Source organism: Aedes albopictus, chromosome 3, assembly GCF_035046485.1.
Source record: "Aedes albopictus strain Foshan chromosome 3, AalbF5, whole genome shotgun sequence".
Lineage (NCBI taxonomy): Eukaryota > Metazoa > Arthropoda > Insecta > Diptera > Culicidae > Aedes > Aedes albopictus.
Window position 1 is genome coordinate 12474568 of NC_085138.1, and position 22125 is coordinate 12496692.

At 36.8% G+C, this 22125-nt stretch overlaps 1 protein-coding gene and 1 long non-coding RNA gene across 2 annotated transcripts; one reads left to right on the plus strand and one right to left on the minus strand.

Annotated features, from left to right (window-relative positions):
- Positions 1 to 31: 31 nt before the first annotated feature.
- LOC109423263 (uncharacterized) lies at positions 32 to 14745 on the minus strand. The gene is made up of 5 exons (XM_062861254.1): positions 14388 to 14745; positions 13416 to 14324; positions 1099 to 1234; positions 715 to 1040; positions 32 to 388 (listed from the first exon to the last, which is right to left on the minus strand). The coding sequence occupies exons 1-5, from the start codon at positions 14560 to 14562 to the stop codon at positions 243 to 245; spliced, it is 1692 nt and encodes a 563-aa protein (XP_062717238.1). The 5' UTR covers positions 14563 to 14745; the 3' UTR covers positions 32 to 242.
- A 4055-nt stretch (positions 14746 to 18800) lies between these two features.
- Positions 18801 to 20107, plus strand: LOC109412563 (uncharacterized). The gene is made up of 3 exons (XR_009998870.1): positions 18801 to 18928; positions 19173 to 19303; positions 19367 to 20107. It is a non-coding gene; the product is annotated as an uncharacterized LOC109412563 (long non-coding RNA).
- Positions 20108 to 22125: the final 2018 nt, after the last annotated feature.

Sequence of the window (22125 nt, forward strand, 5' to 3'; positions counted from 1 at the left end):
GAATCGTCACAGAGAGACCAGATCCACCGGGGTATACCGTGCACACGTCTTTGCTCTCGAAGCTGTGCTGAATGTGGCGCAAAAAATGCAAATCTTGGTTCTTTCCACAGACGGGACGATTCCAGAAATAGAACTTTCAGGACGAAAAGGATTTCTTTCACTAATTTACACGTAAATATGCTTTTAGATTCGAATAGCAAGATTGTTATTTCAACCAACAGATAATAATGCGAAGTGTTGTACTAGAACGCGGAATTAACAGCCGGTAATCCACGGCAGACCATTGCGCAGCGTATCCGCTTAGGGAGCCAATTACGCCGCCGAAACTGTGCCATCAGCGCCAGCAAATTTTCATCGCCCAGTTTGGATTGTGATTTTTTGTTCAATTCTGCAAAATTAAAGACAATGGTAAACGTCCATCATTTCAACATGTTATGTACGTGTAGAGTGCCACATTCGGTACACATTTTTTGTATAACATCATTTAACAGGTCTAGTACGTTAGGTATAAGGACGTTTGGCATAAGTACATTTGACATAAAGAAGTTTGGTATAAAGGACATTAAATGTCCAAATTTTGGCATAACAGTCTTCATGCTCTAATAAGGCAAACTTATTAGTGATGCATTATAAATTGGCCTCTCATTAGTGGCTAAACGTCCTTATGCCCAACGTATAAAGCTTGTACTTGGTACCGTGTTCACTTCAACTTACGCAATGTTCCGTACTTGAACGCAGACGAATCCAAATCGAAAACGGAGTGTTCGCGAAACTTGAGATTCCGCGTTGGGATCCACTGGCCGACCAACAGGATCGAGTAGTAATCGGTGAAATAGTCCGTCAGTGCCCAAAGGGCACCCACCACCGTGGGACATTTCGCGATGTTGTAGTATAGGTGACTGCCAGCCATGTCCCGGAAAAGACCCCCGGCAAACAACCGAACCGAGTCGCAGCCAAACAAAAATATCAAACTTTTGATGTCCTGTTGAAGAATGGTTTCTCCATCGATAAACTGGAGTCCGGTGCCGTGACCGTTATAGCTGGAAAGGAGATACTGATAATTGTGGATGAAACTTCTAATAAGATGCAAACACTCACATCATAACGTCAGCCTCGCGCAATATGCTTCCAAATTCGTTATCCGTCGGTGGAGAATCGATAGTCAAGTTAAAGTCCTGGTACCATTCCTTGTAGAAAGCTTGTAGCCGTACACTCATTTTGGCCAAATTATTGTCTAAAAAATATACATGTCATTAAATTTTAAAAAATATGCTAAGATCTTAGATAACAATTTAACATAAGAAAATATATTTAGTTCAGATTGGAATAAATTGGCAATAGTGAAGGGCAGCGAGATCGACAGTGAGTGAGAAAAATTGATTCGGAAAGTTACTGATGCGTTACTAATTGCTTATGGGAATTTTCTGGAAAGTAAGCCATGTGGCAAGTGCGTGAAGGATGTACTCTATTAAAATAATTACTTTAACTATGTAAAAATGTGCAATTAATCAAAATATGTGCAAGCTTAAACATTTACAGTGTCCAAACGCAGTTGTATAACTTTTTTTAGTGGATATAGCCAGTAGATGTGGTGTATTTCAATAATTTATTGTGAAACATTTCTATTTCTAATATTTCATGTGAATTTCTCAGTAGTAATCGCTGTATTCAAAAATCAACTCTCTACAGATAACACAAGTTTACAAAATAAAACGAAAGTCGTGAACTTCTGTCAACGACCAAAGTTTTTGAAGCACAATTTAGTGCTGATTTCGAAACCGACCTTCACAAAATTTTAAGTAGAACAGTTTTTGAGTTTTAGCTCAATATCGAGTTTTGCAACTTTTCAAAATATGTAATTTACTAAAATTCAAATATATTGCGTTTTGTTTAACCAATTTTAAATCTTTTTCCATAAATTAAAAGCTGAATACAATACCATTCGAACATCTGAATACAGGTTTTGCATCAGATTGATGAAATTCAAGATATTGGCGAGTTTTAGGGATGATCTTCTTAAATTTTGGCAAAATTTCCAAAATTTTTCGAGGAAATGTATTTTTTTCAATAAGAAAAAACCAACTTAAAAATTCTTTCTCGACGTTTATTTGACATATCATATATAGGCGAGTTACAGTAAAAATTTCAGCTCAATCGGACCATCGATTACGAAGAATGAGATATTTGAAGTGAGCGACTTTGCTTAAAAATAGAACAAAAATCGATTTCAAATCATCAACCTTGTATGGAAAGTCGAAAAAATTTCCGCTCTACTGTAATTTTTTTCCTTTGCGTTTTCGAACTCAGGGCATGATTCTACACCAAAAACGATCATCAGCTTACCGAGTTCAAAAATGCTGTAAACTAGTGTAATTATACTTAAGTATCGACATAATAATTGTATTCAATATGTATACTACTTTGTGAACTCTGATCTGTGGTATGTGTTATTCAATATTAGTGCATTAGGCAAATCGAATAGCAATGCTAGCTGTTTAGATTCTTGTGTACATTATCATTGTTCCACCATTTACACGATCACATACGCTGCATATACGTGCGGTATAAGGCAATCCATGACGACTTTTCGCGATGGGGTGACGGTGACAGCCAATAGTGTAAACATAGTGTGAATACAACTTAACAAAGTTTCGTCAAGTGTCGTCAGTGCTTAACAAATTCCTTTGTGTTCAACTGTCACCCCCATCATCGGATGTCAAAAATATATGGTAAACAAAAAAAATCAGCTGATCGGATCTGTCTCATGGATTGCCTTATTGTTCTTACGTATTTAGAAAACGCCAAAAAATCATCGTCTCTTTTAGTACCTCTCTGACATATAGAACACATATTCTGCGTCAGCTACTGCTAGTTTATTCAAACTCGGTGAAAAGTGTATATTATTGCTGTTAAATTATTTTTTTCGAAGCTTCCAAATGGCTAACAAACAAACTGCTGATAATATGATAAGTTATATAATTACCAAAAAAAAACCACGTAATATAATCATTAAAATATCTCTAACAGAATGACGACATGTTCCTTGAGCACGCGCTGCTTGCTCCACAAGAGGAGGACTCTATCGTTGAGGAAGCTGCAGGTGCTTTAGAAGCCGGAGGCATCAAGCGGCCCGCGAACTCCCCCTCGAACGGCGATGACAAGCGTCAGCGCGTGACTCTTTCGAACAAATTGAAGATCATGATTGAGCGGCAAAATGCAGATGTCGATGATGGCTACTTCCAGAACCTGTACGGCGAAATTTTTGATAGGCAACAGAACTTGACTGCAAAATTTCTTCCAACCTTTTATAACTCAGGACACACACGCGGCATCGGTTGGTTTACAGTGATCCTTAGACCTATTTTTTCAAATGCTTGTATTGCACCTTCTGGATCCATGTGTGAAACGGTAAACACGTTATTTTAGATTGTTTTGGGAGTAGAACAACCTCCATAAGAAACATTGCAAGAAATCCTACAGTAACATAGAGAACTCGGCATCACGTGCGGTCCACGGGCCGCACTTTGGTGATCACTAGTTTAGTGCCTGTGACGAACCTAGCCTGTCATGGTTGAAGACTGTCCTAGAGGACATTAGAGTTAATAGTGATATTGACAATTTCGTTGTGAAGCCATATTCTCCTATTCCACAGTTACGGCGCATAATTTTTGCTGTTCCTCATTTTCCAAAAATGGACAAAAGTGGAAATGACAAAATTATGAGCGTTCTATCACAGACAAACAGACGTAACACTTGCGAAATTTCCATCGACCACGCTTTTAACGATCATTTTAAATTTTCATAGTTGTGGCTTTCACAACCAGAGGCGCGCGCATCATTTTTCTATGCGTTTGACGTTTCATACTTGCGCCTTCTGTTGACGATATGGCACAACACAGCGATTCGTGCAACTTTTCCACCAGATGATGGTAGTGTGAACTGGGCGATGGATTTCCATGAAAATCGTTCAGGGTGTTACGTCTGTTTGTCTGTGGTTCTATTGTAATGAGCATTGACGAGGAATCCATTGTGAAGCTAATTAATCAAGGCAACAAGCTTTTTTATGGGCTGTTCCAAGTTACAGTCAAAGTATATCCTAAGATTTCTGAATAATTGATATATTTGTATATTGATTACTTGATTAAATTGTATTGATTGAATAAAATAAAAATAATGAATAGAATTGATACAACACTCCTTAATTCCAAATAGATAGACAATCTTAATGATCCACATATTGTTGTTTTTTTTTCTCTTCTCAATAATTGCAACTTTGTTGAACCTGTGGGAACCTAAATAGAAAGCTAAATTGATTCTTGCTGTCCCGGCAAACGTCGTACTGCCTGCCTACTATGTTTTTTGAAATGCAGTTCTGAAGAGAAATGGCCCGCAAAATGGAATTTCAAACTTTCTCGTATTCGGTGTGTTCCCGGTCGATTTTTTCAATTATTTTTTCGTACGAACACGTCGGAGCCCTGCACGAATGAAACACTGAAAGAATGGTGTAGATCCATTGGACCATTCCCGAGCCTATTCGTGACATACAAACACATTATAGGGTAAGTGCTCCAATTATGGTTATAGTACCAATCATTCGCCATAGTGGATTTTCACCCTTTAACGGTGTAAACCAACAAGAAAAAAATTGTGAACAACAGATCACGTTCACAAAAGATGGTTGCACTCATTTAAACTCCACATTTTGCTCAAATTATGGTAGAAATAAATCATTTTCCTTAAAATTTCGGCTTCCTTGCACCCTTTTTCGCCATAGTGTACCAGTTATGGCTAATCCCATAAGAAATGCATGTAAATAGTGCGAAAAGGAACCGACGTTAAAAAATGTAACCATAATTGGTACAGGGTTCCTATCATTGGCACACGCTGTAATAAATACTAAAAGTAGATTTGGCTCGGTTTCTATATTTTTCCTGTAAAGTGTGGAAACTTAGCTATCTTTTAACATATTGATGACATTCGTTGGTCTTCTCGTTATTTTTGTATAAATAGTTTTCCTTAGTAGTGCCATAATTGGTACATCCACCCTATAGATAGATAGATAGATAGACAATCTTAGTGATCCACATATTGTTGTTTTTTTCTCTTCTCAATAATTGCAACTTTGTTGAACATGTGGAAATCTAAATGGAAACCTAAATTGATTCTTGTAGTTGAATCGCTTGTGGTAAGAATGATTTACAGCAGATGAGTAATTTCAAAGATAATCAGCAAATATTGCTTGTCCTTCCTATATTCCAATAATTGGGTAAACCGTTGTGGACTTAAGTTATCCGTTTCATTTTTACCCAATGTTTTCATTCCTGTCCTTTTATTTTCCTCTCTCTTCCTCTTTCATTGCCCCGGCGAGTGGATGACGAAACAGGCTAACTAAAATGGCGAGGCACAAATCTCCCAGAAGCGCGGAGAGCGTGCCACCCGAGCCGATGTCCTGATACCTGATTCCTGATACTGATGCGTATAGCTAAAGAGAACCCGGTTTCGTAGCCATAATTTGAAGTTAAAGTTCTGTGTAGTAGTATGTAGTACGCAATCTGAAGATACAATTTATAGCAGATGTTTAATGATTGGAAATAAATATGCACTCGATTTCTTTTAGCTAAGGTCGGCAACGAGTGAACAAGTGTTTAAGGTTCACCACTTTACCCGAAGGAACCCCTGGAGCTAATCTTTTTCAGTTTCGACATGGAAATAGTTATTTATGCAACGAGTTGCATACAAAGTTTTTTGTAATTACAAAAAACACCAATTGAGAGCGATCTTTTCTTGCTACACAAACATGTATCAGTAGAAACCACGTGCGCGCGCTCATGCTTGTAGGCGTTGTTTTTTTGTTTGATTAGGTAGGCTCAGAGCCGTAGCGTGGGGTTGGCCAGGTTGGCCCCCGCCAAGGGCGCCAGCCGCAGAGGGGCGCCGAAAAGTCCTAAGGCTAGAGGAAAACAGGATGATGCTACTCTTGAATGTTATTAAGGTTTCACTTTTTCCAGTATCTAAAATTGGTAATATGTATGTTCTTTAGTTTTCCGTATTCTCAATTTTTCTTAGTTTGTTTTAGTTTATTTTGAACATTTACCATAATGTCACCTGGGAATTTATCTACTATTTTATTTTTTTATAATTATTTAAGTTTTTTATCGAGCAAAGCAAGATCAAATGCTTTCAAAATTGCGGTGATTTTTGTTAAAAAAAAAATCCTAGATATTCTCACTAGGGAATGTCTTGAAGTTACTTTCGAAAATTTTCTTCGCATTCATTGATTTTTTTCCTTTATTTCTCAAGAAATTCAGGAAGATATTTTGAAATTAATTCAGAAATTGGTGAAAGGATTCCTCCTGATATTTCCCAAAGGATTTGATTAGACAATTTTCCACAGCTTCCTTGATAAATTTCGGTAGATACTTATCTTTCAGGGATAAATTTTCTTCAATTTCCTTCGAAAATTCTACATAACTCTATTTCTCAATACTTCTGTTTCACAATTTATGTCTAGGAGTTCTTGAAGAAAATCTTCAATGAATTTCTTTAGAAATTTTCCAAAGTTTCCTCCAGAAAATCTTATAGAGATTTCTTCAAAAATATTTATAAGGATTACTTAGTAACTCTTCAATAAATTTCACCAGTAATTCCACCATGGATTCCTATAGAAAATTCAGCAGAGATTCCTTCAGAAATCTCTCCATGGATTTTCTCCAGGGAAATGCCTCTAAGAATTTCCAGTCGCACCATTTAAACTCAACATTTTCCTCAAATCATAGTAGAAATAAATCATTTTCCTTAAAATTTCGGCTTCCTTGCACCCATTTTCGCCATAATGTACCAGTTATGGCTAACCTCATAAGGAATGCATGCAAATAGTGCGAAAAGGAACCGAAGTTAAAAAATGTAACCATATCTGGTACAGGGTTCCTATCATTGGCACACGCTGTAATCAATACTTAAAGTAGTTTTGGCACCGTTTCTATATTTTTCCTGTAAAATATGGAAACTAAGCTGTCTTTTAACTTATTGATGACATTCGTTGGCCTTCTGGTTATTTTTGTATAAATAGCTTTCCTTAGGTAGGGCCATAATTGGTACACGCACCCTATTTCTTTAGAAATTTTATCAAAGTTGTCAGAAAGTCTTTGGTAGATCCCTTTAAATTGAAGAAATCTCTAATATAGCATAGAAAATCTTCCATTGATTCCTTCCGAAATTGTTCCATGTTCACTAGACATTGATTCATAAATTTCTGCTAGAATTCCCTAGAAAACCTTTCATGTATTTCCTCATAAATTCTTAGGTGTTCCGCTGAAAAACCTGCCATTGATTTTATTCAAAATTTCTCCAAAGGATTCTTTTGAAAGCCTTCCATGAATTCCTTCAGAAATGTCTCTATGAATTTCTTCAAAAAAACATTCTAGGTATTTTTTTAAGAAAATTTTCGTGAGATTTCTTAAAAAAGGGATTCATTCAAAAATTATTCCAAGTATTTTTTTCAAGAATTCTTCCAGTGGTTCTCCACAGTTTTTTTACAAGCATTCCTTCAGGCATTTCTTTACGAACTATTCCAGGAATTCCATTTGGAATTTTTGCTGAAATGTCTCCCGGATTTTAATATGCACCGGATATTCCCGCAGGAATCCCTCCAGAGATTCCAACATATACTCATCTAGAAATATCTACAGGAACTCCTTCTGGTATTTATCCAGGCTTACATGTAAGGTCTTCTGGGAAATATTTTGAACAAACTTTGGTAAAGTTACTGAAAAATTCTGGTGAAATCAATTGAACTAATCGCCCAAAATTGTTAAAATGGATCGTTTGATGATACCTGAAAACCACTCAAACCCAAGTATTTTCGAAAACAAATTTCATTTGAAAAAAAAAGAATATAAGAAGATAAGAAAAAAAGAAAAATACTGTAAGACTCTTGAACAAATTTATTCATCATTCCTGTTGAGAATCAGAAATGTCGTTTCTAAGTTTCTAATTATTGTGTTGAGCTTAGTGTGATTCTTGAAATGCAAAATGTGTTCGTACGTATACTCGTATAAGAGTAATAAATTTTGGATTTTTTTTGGGCAACTCCCATTGAAATTCCCAAAGAAAAACATGAATGAAAAAAATCGGGAGGAATTTGTTTTTTCGAAACACTAAAATTCAATTTTTAAAGAAACTCCGAAAAAAATTATAACTTTTGCAAATCAACAATGTCCAATTGTCATGGGGCGCCAATCAGGATGCTTGCCAAGGGCGCCATGGGACCACGCTACGGCTCTGGGTAGGCTATGGTGTAGTAGGCGTCACCAACGATCGAGCTCCCGTTGTCAAACAGTTTTCCGCAGGAAAAAGGAAAAGCAGATTCAGCAGCTCGTAATTGAAATCGTCCTAATTCGGATTCGAACTGCTCATTTGACTTAGAGGCAGAGGCTGAATCTACGGAAGGCACGGTGGTAAGTAAAAAGTGCGTACGAGCAAAAGTGCCGAAAAGTGCTACTTTTCAGCACTCTTAAAAGTGCCGAAAAGTAGTACTTTTCGGCACACTTGCATTAGTGGTGAAAAGTAGGCCATTTCAGCATATTTCAGCCAACTGAAATGTTCAACTTTTCACAACGTAATTGCAAAAAACTTTTTTAAGTGAATTGAGCTACTTGGAAAACTGAGATTTATCACCATTCTCATTATCTCTCTTCTCTCTTCTATTTATAGAGTAGCGATCGTGTGTGTTGGATCCAGTACCGCTTAGATAACAGTAATTATCGCTCATTAACAGCTGCAGCATCGTAGACCTGAAAATGAAGGCAAGCATGCCAATATTGTTGGTTTAGCACTAAATTGATTTCCGAAAAAACTTCATTGACTTCCGCTGCCTTTCCTATACGTTAAACATAACGTCGGAAGTAGTGCGCTGTACAGTAAATCTGGTGTTCTATATAACGCACTACTTCCGACGTAATGTTTAACGCATAGGAAAGGCAGCGGAAGTCAATGAAGTTTTTTCGAAAATCAATTCAGTGCTAACGCCACAATATCGTAACTTCTGTAAAAAAAAACGCGTTCGCGTTAAACAACGTAACTGTTTTAAGTTTTACAATCGTAGAACGGTTAGGCTCAGTGTACCAGTTATGGCTATAGTACCTCTAATTCGCCATAGTTGATTTATAACGTTTAATGATGTAAACCAACAAAATGAAAAATGTGAACAACAGATCACGTTCACAAAAGATGATTGCAATCATTCAATTTGCTCAAATTATGATAGAAATAAATCATTTTCCTTATTTTTTCGGCTTCCTTGCATCCTATTTCACCATAGAGTACCAGTTATGGATAATCACATAAGGAATGCATGTGAATAGTGCGAATTGGAACCCGAATTGACAAATGTGTCCATAACTGGTACAGGGTTCCTATCATTGGCACACGCCGTAATAAATACATAAAGTAGTTTTGACCCCGTTTCTATATTTTTCCTATAATGTATGAACACGAATCAATCATTTGACATATCGAAGACATTCGTCAGTCTTCTTCTTATTTTTGTAGAAATTGTTTTCCTTAGGTCAGTGATCCTCAGCCTAACTGTCTTTGCGGGCCAAAATTGAATTTTGAAAAGAGACTGCGGGCCGCAAGTCATTTAAGAGTTAATTTTCAATGATTTTCAAGATTTAGCATAAAATACATTTGTTTGATTTTTCGAAAAGTGTAAAGAATAATCATTAGTTAAAACTCACATATAAAAAGAATTTTGTTTTTTTTTAACATTGAATAAGGGCAAAAAACTAAACAACCTGGAGATCAGGAGATCAGGAAATTTTATTTTACTAGGAAAAAATTTGAAAATCGTATGATATTAAAAACACAAAACATTTTTTTCAGTTTTTGGTATTCATAATATTTGAAAAATATTTCAGACAAGCTACTTCAAGTCACAAAGTGGCTAGAATAATATGGACCTTTTATTTATTTATAATACACAATATTAAGAATATTGTGTAAGTTTACAGCGTACTTAAAGCGCAGATTATAAGTGCAGAATTGTGGAAGTCCTAGACACGAACACGGACAAATTTCTTGTAAAACATCTGGATCCAGTTTTGATAAATTTCCGAATGGAGTTTCTTACTGCAACTTAAGGATTTCCTGAGAAGTATTTTAAAAAATCTTAGAACTGTGAGTTTTTTTGGGACTTGAGTGGATTTTGAGAAATTTCAGAATGATTTTTTTAGAAGCCAATTAAGAAAAACCTGCAGACATGATTTTCTGAGCAATGTGGACAAGTATTTGTAGCCGATTTAAAATAGATATTTTAAGAGGAATTACCAAAAGTATTGCTAGGAGAAGAATAAAGAGTATCTTGCCGAATCCCTGAAGGTTTTAGAAATTCCGAAAGTTTGAGCAACACTTTTTTAAAAGAAATTATAGGCAACAATTCTGTAAAAAAAATTGAAATAGTTTCCTGACAGAAGTGGTGAATATAAAGTATATAAAAGGATGTTTTTTCACCATTAGAAACAAAATGGAAATTTTTAATTTAATTTTCGTGCATTTAAATAAATTACTAATACATATCTTAAAGAGTTTTTCAAAAGAAGTAAGCTTTTTGAAAGTTTTCCAAACTGTAAGAAACAATTTTTTTTAATATTGTTTCAAAAATATTCAAATCTGTTGTTAAGAACGAAATGTTTCGCTTGAATAATGAGTTTAGGCTAAATTTCACAGATTCTCTGCCATGGATTTTGAACTCGTTATGTATTGGCAAAATTCATTCTCATTAAAGTTTTAAAATGTGGTAAAATTTCTGATTTTCATTATGGAATCTTTACGTGGGCCGCTTTCTTATACATTTCAAAATCAGTTCGCGGGCCGCACAACATCTGGTCGAGAGCCGCATGCGGCCCGCGGGCCGCAGTTTGGCGACCACTGCCTTAGGTAGTGCGATAACTGGTACAGGCACCCTAATTTTGTTTAGGAAGAGGAAGTTGACTCTGTTCAGGAGCGCGATCTAGAGAAAGATAAAGATTGATGGGAATTAAACAAACCGGGTTTTATTTCGAACAGACTTTTTATTTCGTCCACGCGGCCGACACGCTCAAACTTGAATGACAGGGAATTGAGATTTTTCTTACACGATAAACGGAATACACTTAAAACGGAACATAACTTACACACTAACGTAAACTAAATATACAATGGGTAAAACGGAATACACTCTGAATGAAAATTACTTATTGAACTTAAGATTTCTACTACAAGATGAAAGCTATGTCTCGGGATGAGAGATGGTGAACTTGGTGTTGTTGTGTAGAAGTTGTTGTAGAAGGCGAGATTGCGGGACAACAGTGAGCGTAATAAAAGCTTGACCATCCACAAAAAATATTTTGAAAGCGTTGAAGTCGTTGATTGTGCTAGTCGATTAGTTGTATTTATATGGTCACAAGCTGTAGTCAGAATTAACAATATGCACTGAGAAACGTGTGAATTTGGTCGTTCTGGATTGCTCCAACAATTTCATGCCACTTTTGGATGGAAACCGGCTCGACGTATTTTTCCCACATGGGAGAAATGATTTTTTGGGTGTCAAGAGCATTGATTTGTTACTACCGGAGAACAACAATGCAAGCATTATGGGTAATTTTGAAGTGGATATTAGGGTGAGGTTTTCGATAATCACTTTTCCAAACTTTTCTCATTCAATCTTTAAGAAAGCGTACGAGGTCCCGTTTAAACTCAGAGAAAAGATTTTGAAAAGGACTCTTTAGAAAGGCAGATCGTGATCACCCTAGCAATCCAAGTTAGCGAGTGATCATCGCACGCTATGTTCAAATGGAAGTATTATGAAAAGTAAATGCACCTCAAAATTTATTTGCTAGAATTATATTTTTGGACCTCTAGATTCGAAACAATCCATCTTGGATTTTTCCATACATTTTTATATGGACGAAATAGACTTTAAAATGACCTTTTTCGATATTTGTATGAGAAAATAGGATAAAATCAAAAATATCAAAAAACCCAAGATGAAATATTTTAAACCGAACAGATTCTGAAACTAGAGGTCCAAAGCTACGATCCTAGGGAATATCATGTGAGGTACATTCGATTTTCATAATACTCCGACAATGATTTTTCATAAGGGCCTAACTGACTTGATCGATTTCTCTTCGTCGACTCTCTCTTTCGCTAATAACTTGATCAAAACAAACAAAATCATTATTTTTTTTGTTTCTATAGCAAAATGTAGACGTCTTCTTCGCATTTCAACCAAAAAATCTTTGGAAAACTCAATACACATTCTGTGATAACACAAAGAGAGGATCGATGAAGAGAACTCGAAAATGTAAGTTAGGCCCAATTGAAAAATCAGTGTCGACTCCATTGCACGGTGACGTCATCGAGAAATCGCTCTCTTTCTCTCCTACGGGAAATTAGAAAACAACAGGACCAACACCTGTCAAATTTGACAGGTACTGGTACTGTTGTTTTCAAACTCTCTGAAAGAGCGAAAGACATGGAATTTCGCCGTGAGGTGGTCTATTGTATTGAAAAAGGACGATGAAATACGCATGGCCATCGACTGTAAGATATCTACATATTAATAAAGTTATCAATCCTAATACACAGGGAATGTTCTCTGTTTCAGTACATATTGCTTATTTGGTGGGGTGTAGATAGTTTGGCAGGGGGCGTACACGCAATTGAAACCTTCCAAGCGAGCTCGGATGCTTATACTTAAGGTCTAGTTGGGGTGATTGCCCATATTGTGGATGGGCTAGAAAAGCCGAAAAGCTTCACATTCTTTTCTCTTAATGCCGCGTAAGGATAGCAAGCATATTAAAGTCGTGAGAGAGCTATGGAGGCAACTCTAGGAAACAAAGAATGTAAATCAGTTTTCCTGCTTTTTGATGATTTAACCACCATCGTTACGCCTGTACATTGTTGGACAAACAATCAAATAGAACTAATATGAAGATGCCTTGCATACATTAGTATTATGAAAAAATATTCTAGAAGGAATCGAATGTAAGGAAAATAGAAATACTAGTTATTCTACTGTAAGGAACTTCTTCCAAGTAAATGTTCCAAACTCTACCTGTACAGAATACATATTGCATGACAAAGAATGAGGTTTGACGTAATGTAAATCCCTAGACAATTTCAATATTTCAACTACATGTTATTAGATGATGCAAAATATTTTATTTTTAATGTTCAAAGCCTACGTTTACGAGTTGTAAAGTAAAGTACGTTATAAAGTGTATGAACATTATGACTGAAATGAAAAAAAAATCCTGCAGTAGTTTTGATAGAGCAGGGGAGATAGTGTCATTTCAACGTCGAAATAGACCGATATTTTTACAAGGAAAATTCTGAAATTATTGCAAATTGTAATATAGTAAGTTATGAAAACATACCTGGATTGATGATGCTGTGGCATTTCAGCGCTGGTACTCGTAGATATCCGTTTTTTATTCTATCCTTATGAGCTTCAAACAACTGCGTCAGCAACCGTACGGAACTAACCCGGCAGAATTCCTGGCTTGTGTTCATCATTTCCCATGGGTAGCTATCGACTAACTCGTCAACCACAACCAAGCAAGGAAAACAATTTGCACTGAACACTACATCAAATTTAGTTTCTTTCAACCCAGCCAGCAGATCAAACAGACCCTTGAGTTGGTGCTCATCCGCGGCCAGCTCGCAACAGAATCGATAGACCGCTTTCAAATCGATCAGATCTAATCGTCGCGCCACAAGCGATATCAACAGTTGATCCCGCTTGGTGCGTTTATTCGTGATGCAGAAATCCTCCACTCGGTTGAAAATCTCCGCTTCCAACTGTTGATCTCGGGGAGAGGTAAATTTACCGCTAAAGAGGACAATCCATGGTCCCAACCACGCGGTTAATCGATCGATAATTCCGGCGATGTGCGATTCTATTTCGTCCTGCCGTCGTGAACCGGAGTTGACCTCTTCCTCCAGGAAGGATTTCACCTCCACCGGGATGGAGGACAGTACCGAAAAGAAATCCGATTCCTGTGGCGGATCCACACGAACCATCAAAGGTTTGCCGTCTAGTAGTTCCGAATTGGGATACTTTAGTAGGATAAACTCCACACAAGTATTTTCCTTTAGCATTTCCTGATGGGTGAGTGAATTCCAGCGAGGGGTGTAACATTTGCTGATTTGAAACACGGTCCACTCTTCTGGTAATTGTTGGCACCGGCGATGGAGGTCAGAAAATCCTGCCACCGGATCCGGAGCAGGTGGATCTTTTTCAAGCGGAACTTTGAGGTCGTTTACCAAAGATAATAGCGTATCGTCTGAAAAAAATGGACGTCTATCAGTAGTAGGTGGTCAATCAACATCCAGCGATCAATACTTACTGCTTGGAGTCAGTTTCCTGCACTCGTCATCAAACTTCCTGTGGATTCCAGCGCAAAGCGCTTCAGTGGAGAAAAATATTGCATCCTGTTCACGGTTTCGGCTAAAGGCTAGGGCCGATTCACGTTGCAGCTTTATGCGCAAATGGGCGGTTTCATTCTTCGGGAATGTGCACATGATCACTTGCTTTGACACGGAAGTTTTATTTCACTTTGTGGCTCGGAGTATTTAAACGAACCTAAACAAACCTGAACAATTAAAATTCATAACGAAATACATAAAAATAAGTTAAAATTAAAATCCAAACGGTTTTTGGGAGCTCCGCGCCGTGTGTTGTTTATAACGTTTAAAAGGAAAACCAAAACAATTAGAGCCAGGGTCGAATTTAGCGCAAATGAATGTCGAGCAGTTTGACAGCGACGCCAGGCCAGCAGACACAAAAATGGTTATCATTTTTTTTCCCTGGGGTGAAAATTGTTTTCGCTTTGTCTCGGACGCTGCACTATGGGAAGGTTCACATACATGTGGCCAACAATATTTTCTTTTAACTTCTGCCAAATATACTAAATAGGCTCCTAAAGTCCTATCGGGATTCTTGTTTCAAACCACAATATATGGTTCAAGAGTACATATTTACTCATTTTTTGACATTTTTATTAACCGTAGTTGAAAATATATAATTTTTATTTTTTTAGCCTTTTGTCTCGTCCCTAGCTTATAACACATACTTTAAGTGATTTTTTTTCACCGTGTATGGCCAGTAGTACACAGGGTCAAATATTTGACAAGGAAAGAACTCAAGGAACAACATCAGTTTGACACTAATGAAAATTTGATCGAGTCAAACAAGATGTTTTAGCATTGGTTTCTTTTCGGACAAATATTTGACCCTGTGTACTAGCAGCTTATGTCAGATAGGAACATTTTTGAAACCCCAGTGCGAAAAATGTCGAGCTCAGTCACACAAGGTTGACCTCAAATGTCAAAGTAGAACTATTTACCATTTTACTTATTTCGAATTTTCTCATTATTCTTTTGTTTTTCAAGTTCGAATAAAGTACAATTCCGATTAGAATACAGGTTAGAATATTATGTTTGAGCGTATTATTCAATATAAGCGAAATTTCGTCTTTAATTTTAGGACCCTATTAATTAAAAATCTTTGGTTCTGCCGATACCGAGGGAAAATTTATATATTATAAAATATTGCGAGAATGCTTGCATCCCCTGATCGCTTTTTCCAGGCATCGAGTACATTGTACTCAACCTCATAAACTTAAGATTTTCATAAGGCCAAATTTATGAAATGCATTTTAAATAATTCATGCAAATTTTGCATCTGAATGCATGAAGAAAACATTCGCATATAATATGCATACACAGCAAAAAATAAATGCAACCCGCCCGATGTAATTCATTCCGATGTACTAAATAATCAATGTAATCACGATTCCAATGTATACATTACATCGTTTTCATGTAAAATCATTTGTTCTTATGTGTACATCGTCCGATGTAATATTTATGCAACCCACGAAAAGAAATTCAATGATATTATTCATAAAGATCAGTTCACATTTGTTATTGTCGGGCCGCCACCAAACCGGACTTCGCACAATCAAGTCGCGACGCGACCCAACTCGCGACGTTTTTAAATCATGTCAAAGGTAGTGCGCATCCTTGCCGTTGTTGTCAGCAACACAGCGCACTAGATGCGACACTTGTGGATCAAGAAAATGGCAATTTTTGATTGAATGTCGGTCTTGATTCCAACCGGATAGACAATATTTGATATTGTCGCGCTTATCTTAGATTCTCAGCAAGCTGCGTTCGAAACGCGCAGCCTCAGATCGCGCCAGACCGCGCACGTATGATTTGTACACGGTGTGCACCTTGGCTAAAACTGTTTTGCAGCCACCGGGTGGAGCTGTCAGCCGCCGTGTACAAATCAAACGGGCGCAATCTTATGGCGGCTGACTCAGATCAGCAGGATCTGAGTGATTAAGCTAGGATGCACAATACGCTTTAATTAATTTCATTACAATAACTAATTATGTTCATACAAGAACATAATATTAACTGTAACATTGACTTTAATCATGTATAAGTTTTATGTTATGGCTGAAAAGTATAACATATGCCTAATAAATTTTCTAAGGTTTGGTTTTGAAAACTTGCTCCACGTCGTCAACGGAGGAAGGAGGAAGCCATTTTGATACCTTTTAATTATTTTGCAAACCTCTGCATACAACCAGTTGCAAATCACGGTAGGTATAATCATTTAATTATCTTTATATCAATGTTATAGCTCATACAACTTTTCCATTCGACAGAGCATTCCGAAAATCGCCATGGACACTGTCCGGAACAGCGGAATCATCCTTGCCAGAAGCTTCATCATGTCCAATGGCTGCCCTCCAGCAGAATCGGAAATCTGGACCATATCCAACATAACCAAATGCTCGACCAAATGTTGGATGAAGAGGAGCAGCACCAGTAACACCATGATGGATACCGGATCGTTCTTCAACTCCCGGAACAATCACCGCCAGGCCATGTTGTCATCGCAGTTCAACGGTGGCATTTCTTTATTCCTCTCGTAGACAACAGTCAGGAACTATTAGTAAGCGAGGTGCAGCCACTTCAACCCCTCAATCTGTACGAAAAGCGGAGCAACGGTGGTAACGAGAACTCCACCAAAATCGGCATTACCACAGATAACAGATGTTTATGCTAGTACAAATTTTTCGCAGAATCCTGTGTAAATGTTCAAAACGATATACGTTGGCTCACTACTGCCATCTACTCAACTTATTGCGACATTATATCGAACTTGAATGCAAGAATAGTTCAAAGTTCCAGTTTCATTCAAGACCGAATAAAATCTTGAGTGTAAAATTGCGTAGTGCATGCAATCTTGAAAGCGATCACTGACTATCGATCACTGCGCCATCTCTGAATGATTGCCACATGAGTCTCAGCTGCCCGTTACATACAAAATGGCTGTTGAGCATTTTTACACACATGCCAATATAAGCATAAACGTCTGTTATCTGTGGCATTACGGTTTCCAGAAGGCGCTGATATAAAATCGCAATCGAGATCATAATGCTTTGCCGGAGCTTTTTTTTTTCAAATGAGCTATGTTGACCGCCGATAAAAATATTGAAAAAAAAAGTTATGTGTGAGCAGAACTCAGAACTTTGTTATTATTATTTAAAAAATAATAATAAAAAAACAGTAAAATATTGAGAATCTAAAACAAAATAAACGATTATAAACTTTATTAGGTTTGACCAATGCATACTATAAACACGTCTAATAGCATTTATTACAAGTAATGCATAATATAAGTTAAACTTATACCACCGACAAACTGACGTGTAGGCTAGTGCAAAGTACTATGAAATACGCGTCCAAAAGTTCAAATTAAAAACCGTTGAAACACTAACGCCATCTGTTGATTTTGGTTCAGAACTATTTTGACCGAACAACATTGAGTATTCTTAAAAAATACCACGCATACTTATGTTGAAATGGCAAGTTTTTCCAAATCTCGAACGATGCTATTTTAATGACAATAATTACCTATATTCCTCACAATTCACAAAGAAAAGGAAAAATAAATCAACACTTTTGAAAATGCAGCTTTTTGTCAGCGTTGAACATCGATTAATCTCACATAATTTGAATCTTTTCTTGGATTTATTGTAGAGTGCATGTTTACATTCCGTGGCGTCGTCGTCGCGGCGTCGCCCTCGTCATTGCTGCCTTCGCCCGTTCGCCGTTCTGTTGCTATTCTGCTAATTTTATATCAGGACACAATCATTTCACCATAATACCCAAAGTAAATGTTCCCGCCCGCATAGAAAAATACAATTTGGCATACGTTGCCAACAATAAATATCTTCTAACTGATAAGGTTAGTTTTTATCAAGAAGTTGCTTTATTGTTCAACAATGTAAAACCTAAAGCGGAGAACAACACACTACTATATTATTAAACCATATCAGATAGTAACAATATATTATAATATTCAAGCATTGTAGAACTACATGAGGATGCAAACTTATTTCACTGGTTGCAATATAGGATCACTTTATATCAAAGTGTAAGCTTTCATATTTGCGCAACATACTTATACCATTACATTTTACTACAAACAACTTTTGTTCAACACAATGACAAACAGTTGCATACATTCGTGTTTGTGAACGACGGATTTGAAGAAAATAACCGTTTCGTTGCAAGCAGGCAACCAAATTTTCGTGTAACATTTCAAGTGATACCATCTCAAGAACGTGAAAATGTCTTACATTTTACTTTTGTTATATTTTTAACTCAAAATCATTGAAATGAGTTTTTATTCGTTTAATTTGTATCATTATTGAAAAATTGTGTGATTGTGGTGTGACAAACTTCCAAAATCTACTAACTTTTTTGCTTTCTTTTAATTTCCGACGAACAATTTTGTAAAAGGTCCTTTTCAAATGTTACGCGTGTTTACGTTTGCACCAACAAAGGATGAGAAGCCGGGCGAAAAGTTGTGGCCTAGGGGCAAGACACTGTGCAATCCGGAGCAACTCTGAGCAATCCTGAGTAACTCTTTTCGCTCGAATCCATTCAGAAACGTCTCTACGAAGCGGGAAATCAGGCAAGACTGCTCGATTTTTCACTGGTATCAGGCAACACTTCAGGAAAACCAGAGTGATCCAGGGCAATCCTGAGGAATTCTGAGCAACACTTCGATAACAGAGTTACTCTCGCTGTATCTGTCCTGCCCCTAGGTTGTGGCATAAAATTCCTTAATTTTCGTAAAACTGTAAGCTGTTTTCTATCAAGGATGTTTCTATTACTGCGTTCGGGCAACAATCGAGCCATGGACCACAGAAGACGGACTCTCGGACTAGCTTTGGAGGTAAGTTTTACATTCTAAACCACTGGTTTCTATCTTAATTCGGCATCTGTTATTTTGTTGTAGGTTGTCCGAAATGGCACACGGATGTTTTGGCTGACGCACTAGCAGTTAAGGAATATTGAAAGTCCCAGGGGATTCCAGCGGAGTGGAAACACGAATTACTCCACACTTCCGACATCCCGACCTCCCACTTCCACCGAGCTTCCGCACCGCAACACATACTCATTTTGTTGGGATTGTGTCATCGAAAATTTGTTAGGTGCATCAAAAACCATGGGAAGCGGTTCCGAAGCAAGCAGGAAGGAAACGGATCCTGGATCAGATTGACCTCAGAACTCATGACCCTCTCTTTCCCGCAGCACGGTATGCGGATGCGAAGAACGCCGGATGAAATATAAAGCTGTGACGAAACAAATGGGCTTACGGGCTCGAATCGATTCGGTCCCGGAAATTGTTGGGCTGTTGGTTATCAGAAGTCGACGGAAGTATACCTTCATTCAGATTTAAAACAAATCTAGTTTTTTAATTTAACATTTAAATCATAATGAGCGTGAAATTTCTAGTGAAACCTTTTAACGACATTAAGGCTCAAGCATCCGTCATCATTTTTCGGAAAATAAAAAGCAGTTTTCTCGCCGCAAATCAAATCTAGGATCATGAAAATATATTCACTGCATTATATTCCTCATGTGGAGTACAGTGAATATATTTTCATAGCAAAAACTTTTGTTTTGAACGAAAAAACTGCTTTCAAATTTTTGATGATGACGATGATTTCAATGACGAAAAGTTCAACGTTAAGTCTAACTATTTTGTATAAGTGATTCAATTGAATATAAAATAATTTCATCCATTTGATCAGTTGCTTGTTTATACTCTATATCATTTTCAGGCATTTTGCTATTTTTGAGTTACTGAATTCGCAAGCAAACATTTTCGTACCAGTTTTGAGATAAATGACCACTTTTTGTTAAACATTTAGAAGTTTGTGCATTGTATTAAATTGAAAAAAAATATTAGCCTGCAAAGTTAATTACTCGAGAATAGTGAAATGCATGAAAGTATGAATTCTAATCCTGAAACCATTTTAACAATACACCATGCTGTTGATTTCAGCATACAACACAGTAAACGGACATTTTGATTTGATGTTACAATTTTCTCTTAAATATATGGTTCAACAATTTTACTACAATATGACTTTCAATTATTGTTGCAAAAAATGAAAAATATGACAACAATTTGGCTTAATGTTTTCCGAAAATTTTGTTCGAGAAAAATGCTGATTTTTTATTGTAACCTAACTTAACAGCCCGAATAAAAATTTACATTAGCCTGACGTTAAATTTCGATGTATACATCAACATCAAGGTTTGATGTACTTCTGATGTTGAACCTAGGGGCAGGACAGATACAGCGAGAGTAACTCTGTTATCGAAGTGTTGCTCAGAATTCCTCAGGATTGCCCTGGATCACTCTGGTTTTCCTGAAGTGTTGCCTGATACCAGTGAAAAATCGAGCAGTCTTGCCTGATTTCCCGCTTCGTAGAGACGTTTCTGAATGGATTCGAGCGAAAAGAGTTACTCAGGATTGCTCAGAGTTGCTCCGGATTGCACAGTGTCTTGCCCCTAGTGTTGAACATTAGAAAACATTACGATTCAGATGTGTTTATGCAAGGTAACATAATGTATACATCAGGAAATCAAACGTTTTTCTGATGTCAAGCAAATAATCCGAAACATCAAAATCTGACGTTTTCAAATGTTTTTTGATGTGCAAAAAACATAAAACTCTAACGATTTTCTTTTGTATGTTGATGTAAAATAACAATAGATTTGGACGTTTTCAGATGTTTCATGATGTGCAAAAACATTAGATTCAAACGTTTTGTTATGTATGTAGATGTAAAAAACATTAGAATTATACGTTATATTGATGCAAATTGAGACATCGGATCTAGCATCGGATTTAGATGTTTTCAGATGTTTTATGGTGTACAAATACATTAGATTCAAACGTATTTCTGATGTATGTTGATGTAAAAAACATCAGATTCAGACGTTTCCTGATGTATGTTGACGTCAATTCTGACATTTGTTTTAGACGTTTTTAGATGTTTTATGATGTGTAAATACATTAGATTCAAACGTATTTCTGATGTATGTTGATGTAAAAAACATCAGATTCAGACGTTTCCTGATGTATGTTGACGTCAATTCTGACATTAATTTAAAATGTTTTTAAATGTTTTATGATGTGCAGATAGATTAGATTAGATTCAAACGTATTTCTGATGTATGTTGATGAAAAAAACATTAGATTCAGACGTTTTCTTACGTTCTTTGATGTACATAACCATTTGATACCAAGATGGATACTCATATTTGCAAAAAACAAACGTGTTCTAATGTTCTAGATTACATACCACAGTTATATGTATTGCGATTGATAGATATTGATAGATTGAAGTCATATTCTTAAATACTCGTTTTCCTTTCGATTGTCCGTCTCTAGGTCCGTCTAGAATGTCTTAGTAATGCATACATTTTGATCATAGCAGTAGCTCCCGTGCCCCATCAGTCAGTTAACTGACCTCAGCTTACCTAACATCATATGTGGCAACTCTTTAAGCGACATATTGGAACTAGTGCCGAGAACGCGAAGAGTCGTTAGACCACTGATGTAGGCGCCAAATCATGGGTGACGAATTTTACGGCGTGCTTGATCAAATTTGTAGCATTTTACACAATCTATTGGACAACAAAAGAAATTCGAATAGTTAATAACAACTTCTCATCAATACACCTATTGTCTACACCTCT